The 20,585-nt window shown below is 43.3% G+C and overlaps 1 protein-coding gene across 1 annotated transcript in view; it reads right to left on the bottom strand.

The window, feature by feature from the left end:
* Positions 1 to 20,585, bottom strand: part of SHISA6 (shisa family member 6) — a 269,442-nt gene that overhangs the window by 25,851 nt on the left and 223,006 nt on the right. Inside the window, exon 4 of the mRNA XM_076353805.1 lies at positions 4,220 to 4,282. Within this exon, the coding sequence (XP_076209920.1) occupies positions 4,220 to 4,282 (63 nt within the window). The remainder of the gene's footprint in view (positions 1 to 4,219; positions 4,283 to 20,585) is intronic.

The raw sequence follows: 20,585 nt of genomic DNA, 5'->3' as shown, positions 1-20,585 counted from the left end.
ATTTTCCAAAAACAAGACAGATTACGTTTCACTCCTTGCGAACCCTCTGTGCCAGCCAGGCAGGGAGAAAAGGGAGACTCTTCTCACTCTGTGCTAACTGTGCTGCGAACAGCAGTATGCTAATTAAATGATAGCAGCCTGGCAGAAACGATTATATGCGATCCCACCATTAATTAGTAGTTATTCCTTCCTGCATTGGAAGAGTTCAGTGTAATCACATCAGTGATCTCACGGCCGCACAACCCAGTGCGACGGGCATACCCTTTGCATTGAGAAGCTGTGCACCGTGAGTGGCAACCTCCAAGCCAGGTTAAAACAGAGGGTCTTGGAGTTTTAACCCTGGGAACCTGAAGTTGAAGCTGAACAGCTCAGAGAGCTAAGGTCAAATCTGCTTTTTCATTTTTTTCCTGGCTCCTTGTGAGCATAGGTTGTCCTTATCCCCTTTTATTTGTTTCTTTGCAGGTAAAAAACTGCCACAGTAATACAAGGCCGTGCCTGCGTATGGTGCTGATAGACATTATGTGCATTCACAGAGGGCCTATGACAGTGGCATCTGCAGGGAGCAGGACGCAGGCAACCAGATAGCATCAGTTCCATGGAAACAGATGTTTACCATCCTCTGCCTTTCTCAGCTGAACAAAGACAATGTTGGTGATAGGGATACAGCAGGTTGTTCCCAGAACGCTGTTTGGTGGGATGGCTGCCCCACTGCACATCTGGATCAGTCCTGCACACTATGATCCTGTTATGACTCCCAAGACCTTTGGGGAAATGAATGGGTTGGTGTCATTTGGTCTACTTTTGCAAAGGACTAGCCAGTACAGGAAGGTGAAAGGGAAGCCCAGGGAACTTGGCTTTCATCCCTCCTCCATGAGGAGGTCTCCTGCGGAGCCCTGGGCCCCATGTCTGCCACAACTGGGTTGTGGAAAGCCTCCGCTGCTCAGTTCTATGAGTTTAGAGACTCATTGTAATGGGAATTATAGGAGAAGGTAAGAAACCTGTGAAGTTCCTATGATGGTAAGACACGGGAGAGAGATCACCAGCCCACAGCAGCTGAGCTCTCATCCTGACAGGTATTCCAGTTTTCAACATCTCACGCTTCCCTTCACAGATACCAGGTCAAGTACATCCTTGCTGGGTGAGGCAGTCCTTGGGGAAGCTGTAGGGAGCTCCTCCAGGCACGGGAGGGATTTTCTGGCTGTTCAGGCTGAAGTGTTGTTTGTTTGGTGGCATGTCACCTACACCCACTGCCCTGTTTACTCTACGCTGGTAGCCTGAGAACCTTTCTCTGCTTGTTTTATTTCAGTTAAGAGTGAACTGAACTTGGGCCATGTGCAACAAAGGGCATGTCTTCAGGTTTACACTGGCTTCTTTCCCTTCTGCTCCTTTCAGTTCATGTCACTGCATGGTGGGTGCTAGACACAGGCTAAGGGACAGAGCTCATGAACATGGTGCTCAGAAAGACGGGTCATGTCCACCTACAAAATTGCATAATCACACAGAAAATGTACACCATATCCTACCCAGGAAGGGAATTAAATTAAACCTGTGGCATTGCTGAACTATCTCAGAATTTCAGCAGTAATTATGAATACTGCAAGCTCTTTTGGTGCCTTATTTGAAAGGTCCAAATATCTTTTTAGACTCACCAAGCAATGGCTCACCAGCAACAGCACACAGGAATTCCATGAACAAAAGTGTCCATGACCATATGGGTAACTTAGGAATAAAATATAACTCTGAATCATACAGTTATTTATAGTCAGATCATTCAAGTCACTTTGTACAACCAAACTATTAAGATACAGTAAACGCAAGAAATGAGTGGAGGAAAAACATGAAAGTTTCTAATCCAGGGTCATGAGTCTATCTGCTTTGATTTTTGTCTCTCAAGTACATAAAAAAGAAAAGCATCTGTCAGGGCCAGAGAGAAGTTTAACTGTTTTAGCACGTTGTTACCTTGAGCTACTGAATGCAATAGGGACCTGATGGTGGAGCGACATTAAAACTTCTGGGCAGAGAGACAGGTAAACGGGACTCACCTGGCTCTGCTGGGGCAGATCTCAGAACCCAGCATGTGCTAGATTTGAAGGACAAGCAGTAAGGCCAGAGAGAAAACAATACAATTTCAACCCTATTACTCCATCTTTTTCTTCTTTTCTTTTTCTCAGTAAAGTAAAAAAGTAAACAAAATAAGTAGTCTGAAGAGCATTTGAGGTTGTCAATTCAGGTTCAATAAATATGCCTGTGTTACTGCCAGGTTTAAAGCTGACATTGTTTCTCCTGTGTTTTTTGGAAGACGGAATAAAAACCCCTAATAATGTAGTCTTACAACTGAAAGCAACTTGCAGGCTGAGGAGCTGCCTCTAGGAAGGAGAAACACCAAAGGTTTTAGGTGACCTTTTCAAGGGCAATTGTTCTCCCACCTTTTTTTGTGACAAAGCAGCATGGAAATTTCTATACAAGAACACACAACTCACAACAAATCAATTCCAGAATAGTTATCAAGATGAAGCTTCAGAATTAAAAACAAATGCCATAACAATAAGAGTAACAAAAAGAGAGATCCAGAGCTGCAAGAAGTGTATATTAAGACGAGATTTACCCATCACTGACTGGTTCCCCAGCAGAAGGAAGGTTCCAGTTGCAAATGCTGGAGGAATATATCGCATTCAAAAGGTAAAGGGTGCAGGGAAGAATAAGGACAAGACCAAGACAAGGTAGCAGCAGAAGAGGGAAGAAAGCAGAGCGGACCTGGGTGTTCATTCAGAGGTTGGACTGATTGCACAGAGACAGGGGGAACCACTGATTTGGGTGGCAGTGGCTGGTGTGAATTTGGATGGAGCCAGGAAGCTGCAGGTGATTTGACTGTGTGGTCTGTGATTGCTACGATGCAGGGAGGGAGGGACATGCTGCCCACACTTAGCTGCTAATCTGGGGCCAAGGAAATCAAAAGGAGGAGGCAGCTAGGGCAAGGGAGGCAGAAGGGCTGAAGGGACAGGGCTAAGCAGAGAGAGGCAGGGTTTCTGCCCACGGAGGAAGTGAAGAAACATTTCCAGGCTGGGATGAGATGGTGGAAACAAAGGGGAAAACAAATCTTTGAATGGCATCTGAACTCTTGAAACTGGCTAAAGGATGACATGGGGCATCCCCAAGTTTATTAGGTCAGGAGGGCTGGATAGAGAGGTGCCAATAAATGTGCTGAACCATGTGCAGAGGTAAGACAAATGAAAATTGTGGTTTTTCAGAGCTCAGCAGGAGCACTGCCAGAAGGGGTATTAACACATATGAAGCTGTTTGGGTACAAAGACCAAACCCAGGGAAGCTTTGGAGGAATTCTGGAAGGGCTGCTCTCACCCTTTAGAGGGATGACCAGACAGGTTATATGGTGGTGATAGGCTGCCCCAGACATCTCCTGAGGTGTCATTTCTGAGGTTATGGGGATAGGTCAGTGCTGGTCCATACTGTGGTGGGAGTAGGGACATGAAAGGTTCTCTGGGTTTCATAATAAAATATTATTTTATTATAATATTGTTTTCACAATAAAGTAAAAGGGATTTGAAACCACTGGAACTGGTTTAGAAAGAGGCAATTCTGTTTATGAAAGTGGGCAGGGGGAGTCCTGAATCTCTTAATGGTCTTTACCTATCCTGCATACTAGAAACTAGACAGACATTGTGCAGTGAATCAGGGGCTTCAGTAGGTTATCCCAACCAGAGCCATGCAAGTATGGGATGGACAGCTTGGATTTAGCTGTGAACCTAAACTCTGGCCACATATTGTTGTGCCAAAATCATGTCAGCTTAGGAGCCCTTGTCCCATGTTCACTGTCCTTCTAACCTATCTTAGAAATAGCACAAGCAGCACTATAAGTTGAGTGGCTTGGCTGACAAGATGGACTTTTCTTTGGTTATCATTTTTACTGTTTTGGGTGGTTAAATCTGACAGCACCTTGCTGATGTGGAAGGGAGAAAGGAGCAATCAGACATGGGGAAACACAAAGTTGACAGGTAAACTTATAAAAGACTGGGCCATATTTCATTGTGCACACTTTTTAAAAATATGGTCCTATGTTTAATGTTAATGGAAACCATCATTCATGCATCATTGCCATAGGAACATTTCTATTAACATTAAACATACTTTGATACCAGTAAATGTTACTGGCTGGCAGAGAAAAGTTACAACGTGTGTAATTTTGCTCTTTGTTTTCTCTTACCATGTGTAGGTGTCTGGGTGGCACTGTTTAGTATCAGGTGATTATAATTTTGTTCTTGGTCATCTGAAATTCACAGAAAAAAAAATCCCTTTAAGAAATGGCTTAGCATACCCACTGATCTGCAGATGATAATTACAGCTCACAGTATTCACAGGAAATCTCAGCATGATTAAAGAAAGGAGAAGAAAATGCTTAAGAAAGCAGAAGATTCTGTTATGTAGTTCACTTAAAATTCCAGATGCAAGAAGAACACGATAATGGGAAACTGCTCCCGTTCTGCTGAGCCTGCAAATTAGAGTTATCTGCAAAGGTAAGAAGCATGTCCAGACAGGAACAAACCACAACCAGTGTACCAACATCGGTAGTGTGTTCCTGGGAACTGCTGGAACCTCACAGCCCCTACTCCACTGCTCCACCTCCATCCAGCAGGGAGGTTTTCAGGAAGTTAGCCCCAACTACACGGGAAAGAGACTCCCCCACTGTGATCGCAACCACAACAACAATGTCCTGTGTGAGTACAGGGAAAGATCAAATAAGTGGCCTCATAAATGCAGGAGGTAAACAGCTGCACATGGGCTGTAGATGTCCCTCCCCTGAGAAGTGAGAATCCTGTAAGACCTGATGCATTCAGTATTCGATGCACCGTGCTGCGAAGTAGGAGGAATGATCAATGGCAGAACAACTGCTACTATTGTGGTTAGTAACTACTCTTTGGGTTGGAAAACAACTTTCTTTCTCACTGTAATAAAACCATTAGATAAGTACTGCTGATAAACTTCTATCATCTTTAGTTTCCAGACAAGCCTTCAATAAGGAATTAACTCTTTGTCTGGATCTTTACAACCCCTTGTGGAACTGTAGTAATGTAGGGAGAGAAGAGATTTCAAGAAATATTGCATCTCATGCTCTCCCAGTGCAGGATGGGCTAGTCTGATGTCTAGTCTGCTATTCTTAAAAACCTATCATGGATATTTCACTTTTTCCCAAAATCTGTTTCATTAGGTCTTTCTTACTGCTTTTTAGGCCAATTGCTTCATTCCTGTCTACCAGGGACATGGAGAAAATCCCCCTTATTTCTGCAATAGCTCTTTACAACAAAGCTGTTACTATGTGTTCTCTTAACTTTATTCTTCAAGCTAAACAATGCCATTTCCTTTATGTTTCCCTATAAAACTTGCTTTGCCTTTGGTTATTGTTGTTCTAGCATCCTGTGCTCTCTCCGATTGACCTAGATCCTTCTCAAGTTTGGAATACAGTCTGGGACATGTTTCTGAGAAGAGACCTTACCAGTACAGAGTGGAGTGGCTGGATTTTTCCCAGTCTCTTGTTCACACAAAACTTGTATGATATTTTTCTTTTCCTGGTTCATTTAAAGTTTGTGATCCTTTATGATTCCTTATTGCTCTTCCAAAGAACTGCTACCTGTCCAAATGTTCTTCAACATATACAAGGTTTTTTAGTATACCTGTTTCAGTCCAATGCGTAATATTTTTCTCCATTTAATCAATTTCTTTTCAGTCTATTTCTCCAATTTGTCAAGAACAATTTAAATTCTAATCCCATCCTCTAATAGACTTATGGTCATCCAAGCTTCATCTGCAAATTTAATAAGCAAATTCCTTTTCCACCTGTAACAAAAAGACTAAATTCAGAACCACATCAGTTCATCCTTCTACTGATATTTAGTTACCTTTTATGGTTAGTCAGCCATTATGGCATCTACCCTATAGAAGTTCATTAATAACATGCTTCTCACATTAGTCTCACATTACTTTCCCAGAAACTGCTGAAAGTCTTGCTAAGGTCATGATCCTTAATACAAGCTATTTCTGCCTGGCCACAAAACACAGTAAAAAATAAAAATAAGATTAGCTTGACATGATTTGTTTCTGAGAAGTCCCTGATGGCCGCTACTTTATCTCACTGGAAACTCATCTCCCTGCACAGCATGCTGAATATCTGTGTACAGCCAGGATTAAAATCAGAGGTTATTTATTCGGATGACAACAGACTGGGCACCTTAGCTTGCTTACTTCTCCATCTAGAAAACAGGCACTCATTATATACACAGACAGCTGAAAATACAGAAAGGATATTAGCTTAGCTACCAGTATGTGATGAGCAAACCTTGAAAGGAGACCAAGTTCACACAGACACCTAAAGTGCCCTTGAATAAATGGCCTACAGGTCGCCTAAGTTAGAATTTTCCTTTGGATCCTCCATTGCTGGTTACTTTTAGCAAGAAAACATCCTGCAGTAACTACTTTTGTGACTTTACTTCAGTTTCTGTTCCTCCATATGGTCTAATTTCACTTTAACATGAAAACTGGACCGGAGGACGGGTGGGACAAGTAAAAAAAATGCATATTTCTGGAACCCCTGTAACCGTCTGGAGGCATTTTCAGAGATATGGGATCTGATGGGACACTTTCCATCTAGTTTCCAGCAAGCATGATACAGAATCCTGCTCACTAATTTCTGCATTAGGTTTTAACTGTTTCTGGAGTTCAAACAGACCTTCTCAGTAATATGATTTTAAAAGACTGTATGTGATGGTAAGTCTGATACATGCCTAAAAGAAATAGCTGCAGTATTTTTAGTCTTCATTACCAAAAACCACAATATACTTTAGGTCTTAACTGAATCATCTGACTTCAACTCCTATTAGATCTTTCATATTTTTTGGTGGGACTAAGGAAACAATTTCTTACTAGAAAACTCTTCCACATGTAGGTATTTCCAGATCATGAGGCTTGCCAATCATCAACTTGATTATTCTCTTAGATAATCTAAATATTCTGTGCTTCTGAAAAGCTGTGGGGCTAAGGTCTGGGCCGGTATCTATAGACTTAATCAGATTCGGTTCATGACATTGTCAAGCCGAAATGTGTTTTGAATATTACTGTTGGACTGGTGTTTAGTCATTATAGCCAGCAATGGGGGTGCTGGGACTGCCAGACACACAGCTTTGGAGCAGTCTCCTCTATGCAGAATTTTTAGGGTTTTTGGTTGCAAAGGCAGCTGTTTTGTACAGTGTACATTAGGGATGTCTGTGTCCTGAGAACAATTGTGTCTCTCTTACGGCAGGTTTTTTGTTATCAAGTTCATAAAATCACAGAATCACTGAGGCTGGAGGCACCTCTGGAGATCGTCTCGTCCAACCCCCTGCTCAAAACAGGGTCAGCTAGAGCCCAGGACCTTGTTCATTAGGGTTTTGAATACCTCCAAGGATGGAGACTCCAAATCCTCTCTGCAAATCCTCTTCCAGTGTTCAGCCACCCTCACAGTAAGAAAGTCTTTTCTTATGTTTAAGTGGAATTTTCTGTACTACAATTTGTGCTCATTGCCTCTTGCCCTGTCACTGGGCACCACTGAGAAGAGCCTGGCTCTATCTTCTTTACTTACCCATCAGTTATTTACATACATTGATGAGATCCCCCTAAACCTTCTCTTCTCCAGGCTGAAAAGACCCAGGTCTCAGCCTCTCCCATAACAACAGATGCTCCAGTCCCTTAAACATCTTCCTGGCCTTTTGCTGGACCCACTCTAGCTCGTCCGTGTCTCTCCAGTACTGATGAGCCCGTCACTGGTCCCAGCACTACAGATGTTTCTCACCAGTACTGAGCAGAGGGGAAGGATCATCTCCCTTGACCTACTGGCAACACTCCTCCAAATGCAGTCCAGGATGCTGGTGGCCTTCTTTGCCACAAGGGCACATTGCTAGCTCATGTTCAGCTTGGTGTCCATCATGTATTTTATTGGTTATTTTACCCACAATTTATTACCTTATTTATAAGTTATTAAATCTATTTTTGAAAGTTGCAAACTAGGTAGTGAGTAATGAGCCTGTTGTACTTTTTTGGTGACCTCTCCTTGACATTTGCAGCTGATGTGTTCATTGAGCATGACTGAATTGCTATACAGCCACTTCTCTCCTGAAAGCCTTAGAAAGTGAGATACTTCCCCAGGAGGTCTCCATCCTTCCACATGCTTTGTATAGTAGCTTGTGGTTCCTATGCTAGTCCTTCTGGGTTTCAGCCAGGTGTAGGGCTGCAGTCATGCAGTGTAGCTAGGGAAAGCAAGGACTTCCAGCCTGGCTACAGCAAAGCTAATTTACAAATCAAATCGCAGAAAACATCCAAACATCCAAACTGTTTGTCCTTTTCTTAAATAATGTTGCTTACACACTACAGGAGCTGACAGATAAAAGGTTACACAGAGATGGAGACACTTGTGTGAAATGCAAGCATTTAAAACAGTAGCAGACATAACTTGAACACATTAATTGTTGCAGAAGGGAAACAACAGAGGCTTCTCTCTCCTGAAAGCAGAGTACTCCAATGCAGTCACTTACTCTCACAGCCTCGCTCCTTGGTGAAATTGTGTCTTCACTGAGGACAATTACACCTGCATCTACATGAAAAGGAACTATTGTCTTCGGATTCTGATCAGCTTTCCATTTCACCCCAAATACTTTCTCTTTCTCTTTCTCTTTCTCTTTCTCTTTCTCTTTCTCTTTCTCTTTCTCTTTCTCTTTCTCTTTCTCTTTCTCTTTCTCTTTCTCCCTTTCTCCCTTTCTCCCTTTCTCCCTTTCTCCCTTTCTCCCTTTCTCCCTTTCTCCCTTTCTCCCTTTCTCTTTCCCTTCCCTTCCCTTCCCTTCCCTTCCCTTCCCTTCCCTTCCCTTCCCTTCCCTTCCCTTCCCTTCCCTTCCCTTCCCTTCCCTTCCCTTCCCTTCCCTTCCCTTCCCTTCCCTTCCCTTCCCTTCCCTTCCCTTCCCTTCCCTTCCCTTCCCTTCCCTTCCCTTCCCTTCCCTTCCCTTCCCTTCCCTTCCCTTCCCTTCCCTTCCCTTTTTTCCCCTCTAAAAAATGCAGGTGCTTTGAGGCTACTGCTTAAGAAATATCATCCAAAATAGTCAGACCCTGAATTATTGGCATTTTCATGTGGCTGAGCTAATCAGGCATCTGAATGCAGCACTGGGCTTCATTTACCACTTCTGTAGCCTATTGTAAACACTTTCTAAGCAATAAAATGCTTTAAAATGATGGCTGAGCCTTCCTGTACCTCTTCAGGTTTAACAAGATAATGCTGTTAATTGTGAAGTGCCAGTTAGGCAGAAGCATATCTATTGTAGAGACAAGTATCTGAGTTCAAAGCTATTTACTAGGAAACTCCATTAGGGAAATAAAGGATTCACAGTGCTCTGAATTGCCAGACCACAATATGAAATTTCTGAGCACAGCTGGAGGAGCAATCAGATACAATAACCAGCAGAAAGAATGAGACATTTTACTGGCTTAAGGGAAACAAGTGCTCCCAGCCCCTTTGCAGTATGGGAGAAGACACGTGGACAGTCAGCGGTTTTAAGGGCTTCAGGTTTTTTTCCAAAGGAAATGGGTTCACTTAGTAGGGACAGAACAAAATGCTGCATCCCACACGATTTTATCTGTGGTCTATACGTGAATTCAGTAACTGCTGCTCTGGGAAATACAACTTTTCACCCATTTGGGGAAGGGGAGTCTGTGATGGGGTGCATTTATGAAAGGAGAAGGGAAGATGCTGTTGGAGGGGATGAGATACTGCAGGGAGAAAGAGAAGTCTGTAGATACTGGGAATTGCTAAGGAACAAGTTTCTGCCTAGATGGCCTCGCTGCCGTGCTGAGGTGGCCCTTCTTCTGCAGCTACCAACCTGCCTAAGCACTCCAGAATATCTCAGTGCTACTGGGCAGGGTCCACCAGTAAGTACCTGCGTTAGCTTAGAGTAGAGTGAAACCAACCCAAATGTAGGCTGCTGCTGACAGGAGCAGGGCAGCCCCATTTCCTGCCCTGACCGTGTCCCTGCAGGAGAGCCTGTACAGCTGCCCCGCAAGCCCTGGGGAAGTGGCCCAGCTGAACATGCAACATGCACAGTACGTTCAGCCAGAGCGGTCCTCAACCAGGCTTTCCACCCTGCACCCCCACGGCCACCAGTGGCAGCACCCATGGGCCTTAGCACCCTACTTCTGCTGGTGGCAGTGACATCTTGGACCCTGAAAAGGACAAATCTTCTTCCAAGTTCAGCACCTAAGGAAACAAATGAGCCTGTGCACCACCACTGAGTCCTTGCTGTCTCTCCCCTCTCTATTGCTTCCTCACGTTTCTCCATGTCTCTCCATGGAGGTGACACTCAGATGGGCTGGCAGCCCAACACAGTCAGACCAGGTGTCTCCTGCAGGAAGAGGTGGTTTCTGCTGTGCCTGGAGTCAGGGCTCAGGCAGCTGTGTGAGAGGGGTTCAGGTGGTCTCCTAAACTTCCCCAAGAGCCTCTCTCCTTAGTTTCCCCAGCCTGTGTTTGAAGATGGAGAGGAGGGATCCCTTTATTAATTCTTGAAATCTCACAGAGAGTGCAAGTGCATTTTTGAAAAGACTTAGTCTAGTGTCAGCTGTGGCATCTAACGACTGATTTCAAGAAGCTCAAGCATCTTTTCCACAGAGGACGATAAAACATGAAGCTATAATTTTCCCAGTGAATATGGAGAGTGCTTTATGGTCCTGCAGCAGCTGAGTGACTTTGGTGTTAGGGCAACATCAACTCCCTCAGAAGTCTCTGGGCAATGGTCACCGTGAGTGCCGAGAGCAAGTCAGAATCTGGCCCTGGGGACCTGAAAGCACCCCTAATGGGCAACTGAAATCAGAGCATCTGGGTTTGCTCCAGGGGTGGGATGGTGCTGGACAGCCCCTCATCCCCTTCTTCACAGAGGCAGAGATACCTCATCTGCTGAGGTATCGATCTCAGCATTGGAAAGGAACTCTTCTTCCCGTGGTCAAGACTGACAGCTCTGATTTGCAGCATAAATCACTAACTGAATTGTCTGTCTCAAGGTTCAAAACCCCGGGTAACTGATGAAGAAAACTTTAAATAGCCTCCAAAGAGTTCCCACTGCACTTCTTATCCAGGAGATACTCAAGAAACAATCCTTTTGCGTAAGGACTTAACCTTTCCTTTGGTACTTGTTTTTAGTCTCCTCCAGGGTATATTTTTTCAGTCTCAGGGATTTTGTATGAGTTTATTGTTAATAAAAACTAGATTAATTGTGTTCTATAATGGAAAAAATATCAAGTGTCAGAATATGGAAAGAAAACACTGTATTTTCCAGCCTGTCTTTCCTAATGAAGTTCCTTATAAAAACGGCAAAGCAAAGATATTTTTAATTTATGCCAACTGTATTACAGATATAGCATAGTTCTGACAGTCATGCAATATTTTGCATTAGTTTTTCAATATTTGTTAAAGTACTGGGAACTGCTCTGAAATCTATAGTCGACAGGACAAAAGAAATGGACTAAACAGGAGCAATCAGCCTATGAAATACAATTCCTTGCCTTCTGCCCCTCTGATCTTTTCAGCAACCTCAGCATTTGCCTACCTTCAACCTTATTCCCCAGCTGAGATTTTCAGAGAAGGATGTAACAAGCGGTTTATTTTTCTGATGACAAGATAAATGTTTGGCATTTGCACTAATGAAGAGAAAATCCCTTTCAAGGGCTAATCTTCCAGAGTACTTAAATACGACAAAAGACTTCAGGCTTTCGGAACTGAAAGAAATGCAGACCCCAAAGGCAAGGAGGAAAGCAGACCAAAAACTGATGATGAGAATATAAATGCTTTCGGCATAAAGCTACTCATTTATCATCTGCCTGCCCCCCTCTGGCATTTTCTATTCACAATTTGTAGTCCAGAGGGGAACCCTTGAGCAAATGTCCTTTAACTGCTGCTACGCTGGTCAAGCAAAGCTGAGCAGGGTGCCTGGGCAAGGAGAGGAGGCATCAACCCTTTGCTATGCAAAGTCTTTCCCCGTTAGTTTAGATTAGACAGAGATGGTGGCAGACAGCAGCTCCCAGCACTGGGGGCCATCCCAGGGAATTGGGGAGGCTAAGCCCGTGGTCCCCTCCTAAGGGAGGTCTGCCCAGCCAGCCAGGACTCTGCAGTGCTTTATCAGAGGTGATGAGCATATGAATATTTAGCCTAATAGATCATTAAATCCCAGCTGCCTTTCATGTACATTAGCCAATAACTAATTGCTTTATACTTTTATGCTGTGACTATCCTGCTTGCAGAGTGTTTCTGCACCTGGCTAATGATACCCGAACAAACTGACCCCTAAAAAAGGGACTATAGCAAGGGGCACACAAGACAAAAACAAAAATTAAGCTACTAGTAAAGTCAGCATGTCAGTCATTAAAGGGGTTGGAAATGCCAGATTAAAGGCTGTCCCCAAACCCTTAATTTGATATTCATTATGTCAGGTTTTTGTTCTACCATTCCAGCCTATTTTTCAACTGTAATCCTGTGACTCATTCATTGAACAGGATGCTCGGGGAATAAGGCAGCTATTCAAGAGTTATTTTAATCCTCATTAAGCGGTGAATGGCCCTGTTCTTTAGTATCCCACGCCATCCAAATCCTCCACTGATTATGGAGCTGTTATTTTCCATGCAGGCTTTCCTCTAGCACTCATCTAAGCCTCCCAAACAGCTTCCAGACTCCCATTGCAGGTAGGGTGGGGTCTGTCAGCCCCAGATTTAAGCTGAGTCAGAGAGCAATTGTACTTGCATCTGCAAGGTTTTATTACTTTTGAGGAACAGCCACGGAACACTCAGGTCAGATTTTTCAGATCACACAGGGGATTTGTAATAGGATTTTGCAAGCATAAATCAGATGCTAATTAATCATACCACTTTTGTGGGGAAGGTAAGGCAGGTGCAACTGTTCCTGATTTACATGTGGGGAAAATGATGAAGGCATGTGGAATCACGTCCCTGTGGCCACACAGTAACACAAGGAGGACTGGAAATGCTCCCCCCAGCCCAGTTCAACCCCAGGCGTGTTACTCTTCATCACAACCCTGCTGGCCACAGCAGCGAGAGCACACCCTGCCTGATTATGGCTGTGGCAGCTTGCTGGAGCTCAACACTTTTGAAAATCATGTTGCAGGTGTTTGAAACTTAAGGAACAAGAAACCAAAGTGACTTTGAAAGGCTCTGATTAACTGACTAGCTCAGCTTCCTCCAGGCCTTTCCCACAAGGCAGACCCTGATGTTTCACCCACATCAGCAGAGCCTCCCAGGAGTGCCTCAGCATCCTCCGACAGAAGCTCCCCTCCTGCCCACCCCGCTGTGTGCCCTCCTGAGCAGCATCACTGAGGGCAGCTGAAGCTGCCGCCACCCGCACGGTTGCATGGATGTTCCGTGTTTTGCTGGCATAGCAAGGTCAAGCAGGAGGCTAGTGTTTCTCGCACCTGGAGCTGCTGCAGACTTGTCAGCAGGATTTTCACTGTGGACTTGGCTGCAGGAACTCCCTGGCAGTGGCAAGGGAGAAGTCTGGTTCACCTGGACACCAGTCAAGTGCTTGCCCTGCCCGCCTCCTGGAGCTGTCATTTGGTGCCTCATGCTCCTCACATCTTGGGACCGCTACAAGCCTCCTTCACTGTACAGCAGTGACTCATGCCCAGAGCTACTCTGTCCAAGCAGTGCTCAAGGCAGATATTTTATCTGCAAAATATCCACCAAGTAACTAAAAACTGTATGAGTTAACATTTCACAGGAAACTTCAACTCATCCATTTGCTACTTTTGACCTCTTGTTTTTACAGTTTAAATGGAAGTCTTCCTAAACTGTAAGTACTTACACATACTTACCGGCAGAGTTTAGTGTACCCAGAAAAGGAAGGAAATGGCAGAAACCATCGCTCTGGATGAAGTACTTGCTATAACCAAGCAAGTTCCTGATGTAAAACTACGATTTTACTGTTGGGCTTGCTACAAATAGTGTTTCTTATCAGTAGGGGTTTTGTCCTGGTTTCGGCTGGGATAGAGTTAATTTTCTTCCTAGTAGCTGGTACAGTGCTGTGTTTTGGATTTAGGATGAGAACAATGTTGATAACGCACCGATGTTTTAGTTGTTGCTAAGCAGTGCTTACACTAGCCAAGGACTTTTCAGCTTCCCGTGCTTTACTAGGTGCAGAAGAAGCTGGGAGGGGGCACAGCCAGGACAGCTGACCCCAACTGCCCAAAGGGACATTCCATACTGTATGACATCATGCTCAGTACATAAGCTGGGGGGAGTTGGCTGGGGGGCAGCGATTGCTGCTCGGGGACTGGCTGGGCATCGGTCTGTGGGTGGTGAGCAGTTGCATCACTTATTTTTCCTGGGTTTTATTCCTTTCTTTCTCTCTCATTGTTTTCCTTTTCATTACAATTTATTATTATTATTATTATTATTATTATTATTATTATTATTATTATTATATTTTATTTCAATTATTAAACTGTTCTTATCTCAACCCATGAGTTTTTTTACTTTTGCTCTTCCAATTCTCTCCCTCATCCCAACGGGGGTGGAGGGAGGGTGAGCGAGCGGCTGTGTGGTGCTCAGTTGCTGGCTGGGGTTAAACCATGACATTTTTTAATGTGAGTGTGCATGTATATCTATAGGCACGTACCATATGAGTGCACGTGCTATGTGCATATAGATTCTGACATGTACATGTATGTACCACCTGGTCCTCATGGCAGAAAAGCAAGGGGGGAGAGGGGTCATTTCACTTCTTTATCTTTGTGACTTTGCAACAGGTAGGTATGTGCATTGCAGCCGCTTCACAGCAATGGGTATTGTTCATTCGTTATTTTAAGGCTATAGGAGATGGAGGCTTAAATGAACTGTAAGAAATCAAGGAGGAGTTGAAAGTACAGCTGCAGGTGGAAAATACTCAGCTGCAATGGGCACTGAAGTTCTGGAGGTTGCATCTGACCATTTCAGAAAACCAGCATGGCCCATTGAGCTATGCCAAAAACCAGGTGGAAAATAATCCTTCTCCCCCAAACATCTGAGTAAAAATGGGTAGCATGGGGAGGACTGTCTCATAAAACAGGGCTTCAAGTTCACTCACAAAAATATGTCTCCTCTGTTGAAAGCATGCACAAACTCACACATTCATTTACAGCGGGTTCTCTTCCTCCCACACATACCTTATATCCGGTGATGGAACAAGTACCATGTAAACTATGCCCACTCACGAACTCGCTACACACAAGCATATTTCTCCTTCACAGTGCATTTATGTAGATACTTGCTGACTCTTTCAAAAGTATCAAAGTGCCAAACTGCAAAAGCAAACTGTCTGGAAGGGATTGGTATGAGGAAAATACAACTTTTGTTTTCGAGCAACTACAGCTAAAAAGTACACCCACGGAAAAACAAAACCACAAGACGAATATTTCCCAATCTTGGCTAAGATGTTAAAAAACAGCAACACTGCAGTGAAGACAAAGGTTACACAGAGCCTCAAATATCTCTCTCCAAGGAAACTGATACCTTTTGAAGTATCTTTGGAAAGGCTGTTTTCTTGATGAAGAAATGTTTTTTCTCTGCGTAGACAACGGAGTATGAAGTCTATCGAAAAGGGCAGCTTTTTCCAATGCTAACAGAGCCTTGCTAGACTCACAGCAGGAGGCTCTGGAAAAGAGACATATCCTGCATGGGAATTTCTCAACAGCAATGCCTCACCTTTTAGAGAGCAATAACTACAATGACCCCCACCTCCCCAAATGGGAATGTTTGGACTCACTTTTGATCTGGAGTTTAAAATCTCTCCATAGCATTCCATACTTTATTTGCTCTGATTTTTTTTTTTTTTTTTAATTTACTTAGTGCTGCCTTTTCTTGCATGCTCCAGCATAAATCAATAAAAAGAAGTGGTGAATTGAATAGAAGAAATCCAGATGAAGAGAAAGAACAAGGACTTTCTTTTCTGAGAGAGAAAGCTCTCCACGGCTGGTGGCAAACCCCATAGGACAAACTTAGCTGGTGTTGACAGTCAGTGCCTGGGATCCCCTCTGTGTTTGAGAACTTCACACTGACTCTCCAAACACAAAATAATTAGATAAATATGGACTGGTTTTCTCAAAAATCAAACAGCTGAGCAGGCTGCATGACTAACGTTAGACAGCAATGCACAAACAGCATCTGGGGGAGCAGTCCTGGATGCTAACCTTTGGAAACACATTTAAAATACGCAGATCATGGTGAAAACATATGGTCAGAATAGAACAAAATGTGTCCTTTAAAGGGCATTTCTGAAGATGAAGTTGATTTGAGAAGATATAAATAGTATGGATTTCTAAAGCAGGACTAGTTAAATGCAATCTTTTATGGAACACAGCCAGCCATTGCACATTCAGAGTGGAGAGATAATTATGTTAATACCTTCGGAAGAAACACATGTTCATTTTTAACCCCATGGTATTGACAAGAAGGAGAAGGAAAGGGAACGCAAAGTCCTCCCCCTGTTTTTCCCTCTTTCATGAAGTATAAAGAGAAACAAAAAGTGAGGATGAAATCACTGCAAGAAGGGCTCTCCAGTGAGTATAGTGGAGCTGAACTGTGCTTCCACTTTGAAAGCAGATGTCAAAGACCCTAGTCACTGCTGTACCTTAGGAAACAGCCAAGGGTGCCTGGCTGTCCCATCTTACTTTCTCTTTATACTGAAAAGCCACATGATTTAGCAGAAAGCTAAAAGCAGAAGCCTCCTTGCTTGTTACACTCCAAGCATAATTCACAGAAAAAAAAAAAAAATCTTATTTTGATTCCCATGGAACCAAATGGCTCCGAATAGGTGCTTGTCCTGTCACCCAGGGCATTACAGGAGGATGCCCAGAGACCACAGCGAGGAGAATGGGCTGCCAGCTTGCACAGAGCAGACCAGAGACCAGTAGGGCTTTTCCAGCCTCTGTTCTGGCTTAGGAGTGCTAAATGTGACACGTTATAACCAACATGATGATCAAGATAAGCAGACTCTTAACTTGTCAACTGATTTTAAATCACTCTCAAGTCATAGAAATTCACTTGCTCTTAATCTGCCGGCAAGACTTGGCCAGCCTCAAGGTGTTTGGACAGAGGAGCAGGGGCTTTCTCTTTATATTACACAGCTCTCTGCTAGGGGCCAGGAACAAGAACGTATGTGTCACGATTGTTTGAAGTTTATTTTGTCCTTTTGCTGATTTCTGGCATTTTCTATTCCTAGATGCAGGACTTGTTTGCATGTTTGTTAACTGCTAAACATGGCTTTGGGCCAGTACTTTATAGACAATTAAGATCCAGATACAATCTAACACTGATCATATTCTTAACTTTAAGCACATAAGTGAACTCACTGGCACTAATCAAGCACTTAAAATGAACCATGGGCATAAGTGCTTTATTAAGGCAAAAAGAAAGTGGCATTATGCTAAGGAAGAACTAAAAGCTCTATTTAAATCCATCCTTAATCCTAGCAGCAATTAAGCAGATGGTTAACTTTAAGCATCTGCTTAAGTCTAACTGAAGTCACATTAAACAGTGGCTTTCAAAATATCACTTCTGTAGAAATATCTGTATATGACAGTGTCAAAATCTAGCGTCTTACTATTAGTTACCTTTTCTGTTCTTTCAGTGTTTCCATTCCATCAGACTTGGTGTGGGAGAAGGTGACACACACTCTCTGAAGGAGCTGAGGACAGATGTACTAACTCTGACCACCAGCAGTACTATGTTCCTCGTATGAAACACAGATCCTTCGATATTTTATGCATGGTTATTATTTTAATATTTAAAAAATAAATATTTGATTAAAACCCCCTTTTCCATATATTGCAATTAGAAATTTTCTGCTTGGCCAATTCAAAAACAGCTGAAATGATGAACTACTACCTTTTTAATAATTTTTTTTGTATGTTTATAAGTCTCAGAGCAACTTAGATGTTGGGAAAATTTGATTACTGTTAAAGGGGGAAAAAAAAGTCATTTAAAATGAGAAAATCTGGATGTGCTTAGAGGAACTTGCTTCCTTTTTTGGGACAGCAGGATGGAGGTCTACACAAGCAGGGGCTGAGTGCGATCTCTCTGTATGTCTGGTATCAGCCTTACACAGACTTTGAAGTCCAGCTAGTTCAGGAAATCTGCCTTGATTTCAGTGTACCAAATTGCTTGGTACGTTGAACGGTCTCTAAATAACCTGTCTATACCAACAATAAGTTACAGCATTTATCATATATTTAGGTTTGCTCAAACAGGTACTATTTTGGGAAATCCTATCATAACTACTGAAGCAACGTCTTTAAAACTAGTACTGCTAGTTGTGGCATCCTGGTATCTCTTTCTGTAGAAAATAAGCATCCCCTGAAACAAATGCTTGTGTGTCCAATTGTCCCAGTTTTAGCAGAAGTGCAGTATTTTATTATAAATCTTTAAAGCCCCAGGTTCTAGGACCATTTGATTAAGTAGGAATTTAATCTGTCTTTTCATTAAAGGGAGATCACTGCCTCCTTTTTTGTACAGAAGAGGCAGCAACAACACTTTGCACCTTGAAGGCCCTGAAGGCAAAAAGCAAACAAAAGTCATCAACATTTATTTATTTTGAACTTGTGGGTTTTAATCCAACCTCAGATTTGTTTTCAGATCTCATCTGTGGTTTCTTTAACACTTGTGGTTGGCAATACTGAAACTCCCCTGATAACTTATGCAATATTTACTACCTTTCTGTATCAAAACCTGGCAATATGGCAGAGTATAATATTTATAACAGTATGAACTACTCTCCTGTAGGTAAAGCAATTTCTATTTATTTACTCACTCACTGCCTTCCATGGGAATACTTATGTTACCAAATCTGATGCTCAGCTATGCTTGCTGGAACACAGCTTTTTTATTGTTTTTTTTTTTATTTTATTTCTGCACCAAGCTCACCAAGGCCAAGCAAAGCAGTTCTGTGTTCATATTAATTGGATGTAAGTGGGTGATGCTACTGAAGGAGGTGGTCTTGCTCCCTCCTCAGCCCTCAGCCACTCTCCTGCCTCTCTTGTGCCTGTGTTAGTGTATATATGATCTTGCAGAAAATTCTCTCTGCTTTTTTGTTTGTTTGGTTGGTTTTGTCATCCAGGTTAGTTTTCAGCCATATCAGGTTCCTCATCTCACTTTCTCTACAAAGGTGGGAGGCAGGGTGAGCAGATGGAGATCGGAATGAGGATGCAGCTGCCCCTTTCAGAGGTGAATGATGTTTACATCAGATTGAAGGGACTGGGATGGTGTGCGAAGTGACTAGTTTACTTCAGTAATTCTGGTCCAAATGTGAAGCTGCTACAGGAACAAAACTTCCATAAGTACATGGCCCGTGTCTTCAGAGTAAAGATCACAACTACATTTCAATAAGAAAAATGATGTTTGTCCAAGCTAGACAGTTTTCTCAAGCCTTACAACCCTGTTCTCTGAAAGCCTGCAAAACCTTCTACTTCAATAACTGCTCAAGGACCACCCTATAGCTGGAGGAAAATCCATGCCCAGCTGGACCAAAGCATTTCAGGTGAAGCAAAGGATTCCCACTGCATCCTTCTGAATGTGGCAAGCAGTCCTGTCTGTAGCCTTTGGGTCAAGTATCCCTGAGACGTGAGATCCCTAGCAATCTAGGGCTGTCCCTGGAGAGGGGGGACAGTAAAGATGTGAAACAGAAGACAAAGAAAGCTGAACTACAGATGAAGTGAAGCAAAGTGTGCCAGGATGGTAGGACTGCAAAAGGCTGGTTGCAAAACCACACTGACCACACTGCCTCTATCCTGTGCAAGCCCCTCTCTATACCACTCACCTAAGAAATGAGCATGCAGTAAGTTAAGGGTTGAATTTAAGTGAAAGCACATTTGTCTGGAGTAATGCCATAGGCGGACATCTGGAGTGATATCTACACAATAAATGTGGCTGTCTCCCCTGTGCTGGTCTGGATTCCTTTCAAGGTCTACAGAGACAGACACTGTGAGCCCATGCTTCTTCTCATCTGAGATCCAAAGCAGATCACCAAGTCAAGCTGCAGATATGTGGACATCCCTCTTTCTCCCTGCTGACTCTAAAAGGCTTCCAGAGCTTGGGTGAAATCCCTTACCTGTTTTTTGGACTGAGAAACTGGGAGAACGAAAGGGAGAAGTTCCCTGAATAGCAAAGTGGTTCTGGCAGGATACAATAATAGCGTGCAGGACATTTTCCCAATGCAGAGAAGGCCTTTTTTCTTCTCCCTTTTCCCTGTTTTACTCTCCATCTGCTTTCTCCCTTCAATACCGCTTCAAGTTGCTGTCCAGATGGTGCTGACACACTGCAGTGTATGTAGTCCAGATGCAAAGCATGTCCCTTGAGGAAAGTGACTCCCTCCGCACCAAGAGGTGAGCTGCAAAACTTACTGGGGAGGCACTTCTAAAAGAGGAGAGCTAGCTCCTGGGCAGCCAGGGAGGAGCAGCCTGAGCAGGAGGTGATGTTATCTAAAATCCCTATACAGGATCTACAACCATTTTGAAAAAATTCATAAAACCTAGAGC

This window comes from Aptenodytes patagonicus, chromosome 16 (genome assembly GCF_965638725.1).
Source record: "Aptenodytes patagonicus chromosome 16, bAptPat1.pri.cur, whole genome shotgun sequence".
Taxonomy (NCBI): Eukaryota; Metazoa; Chordata; class Aves; order Sphenisciformes; family Spheniscidae; genus Aptenodytes; species Aptenodytes patagonicus.
This window is presented reverse-complemented; position numbering and strand designations above follow the sequence as displayed.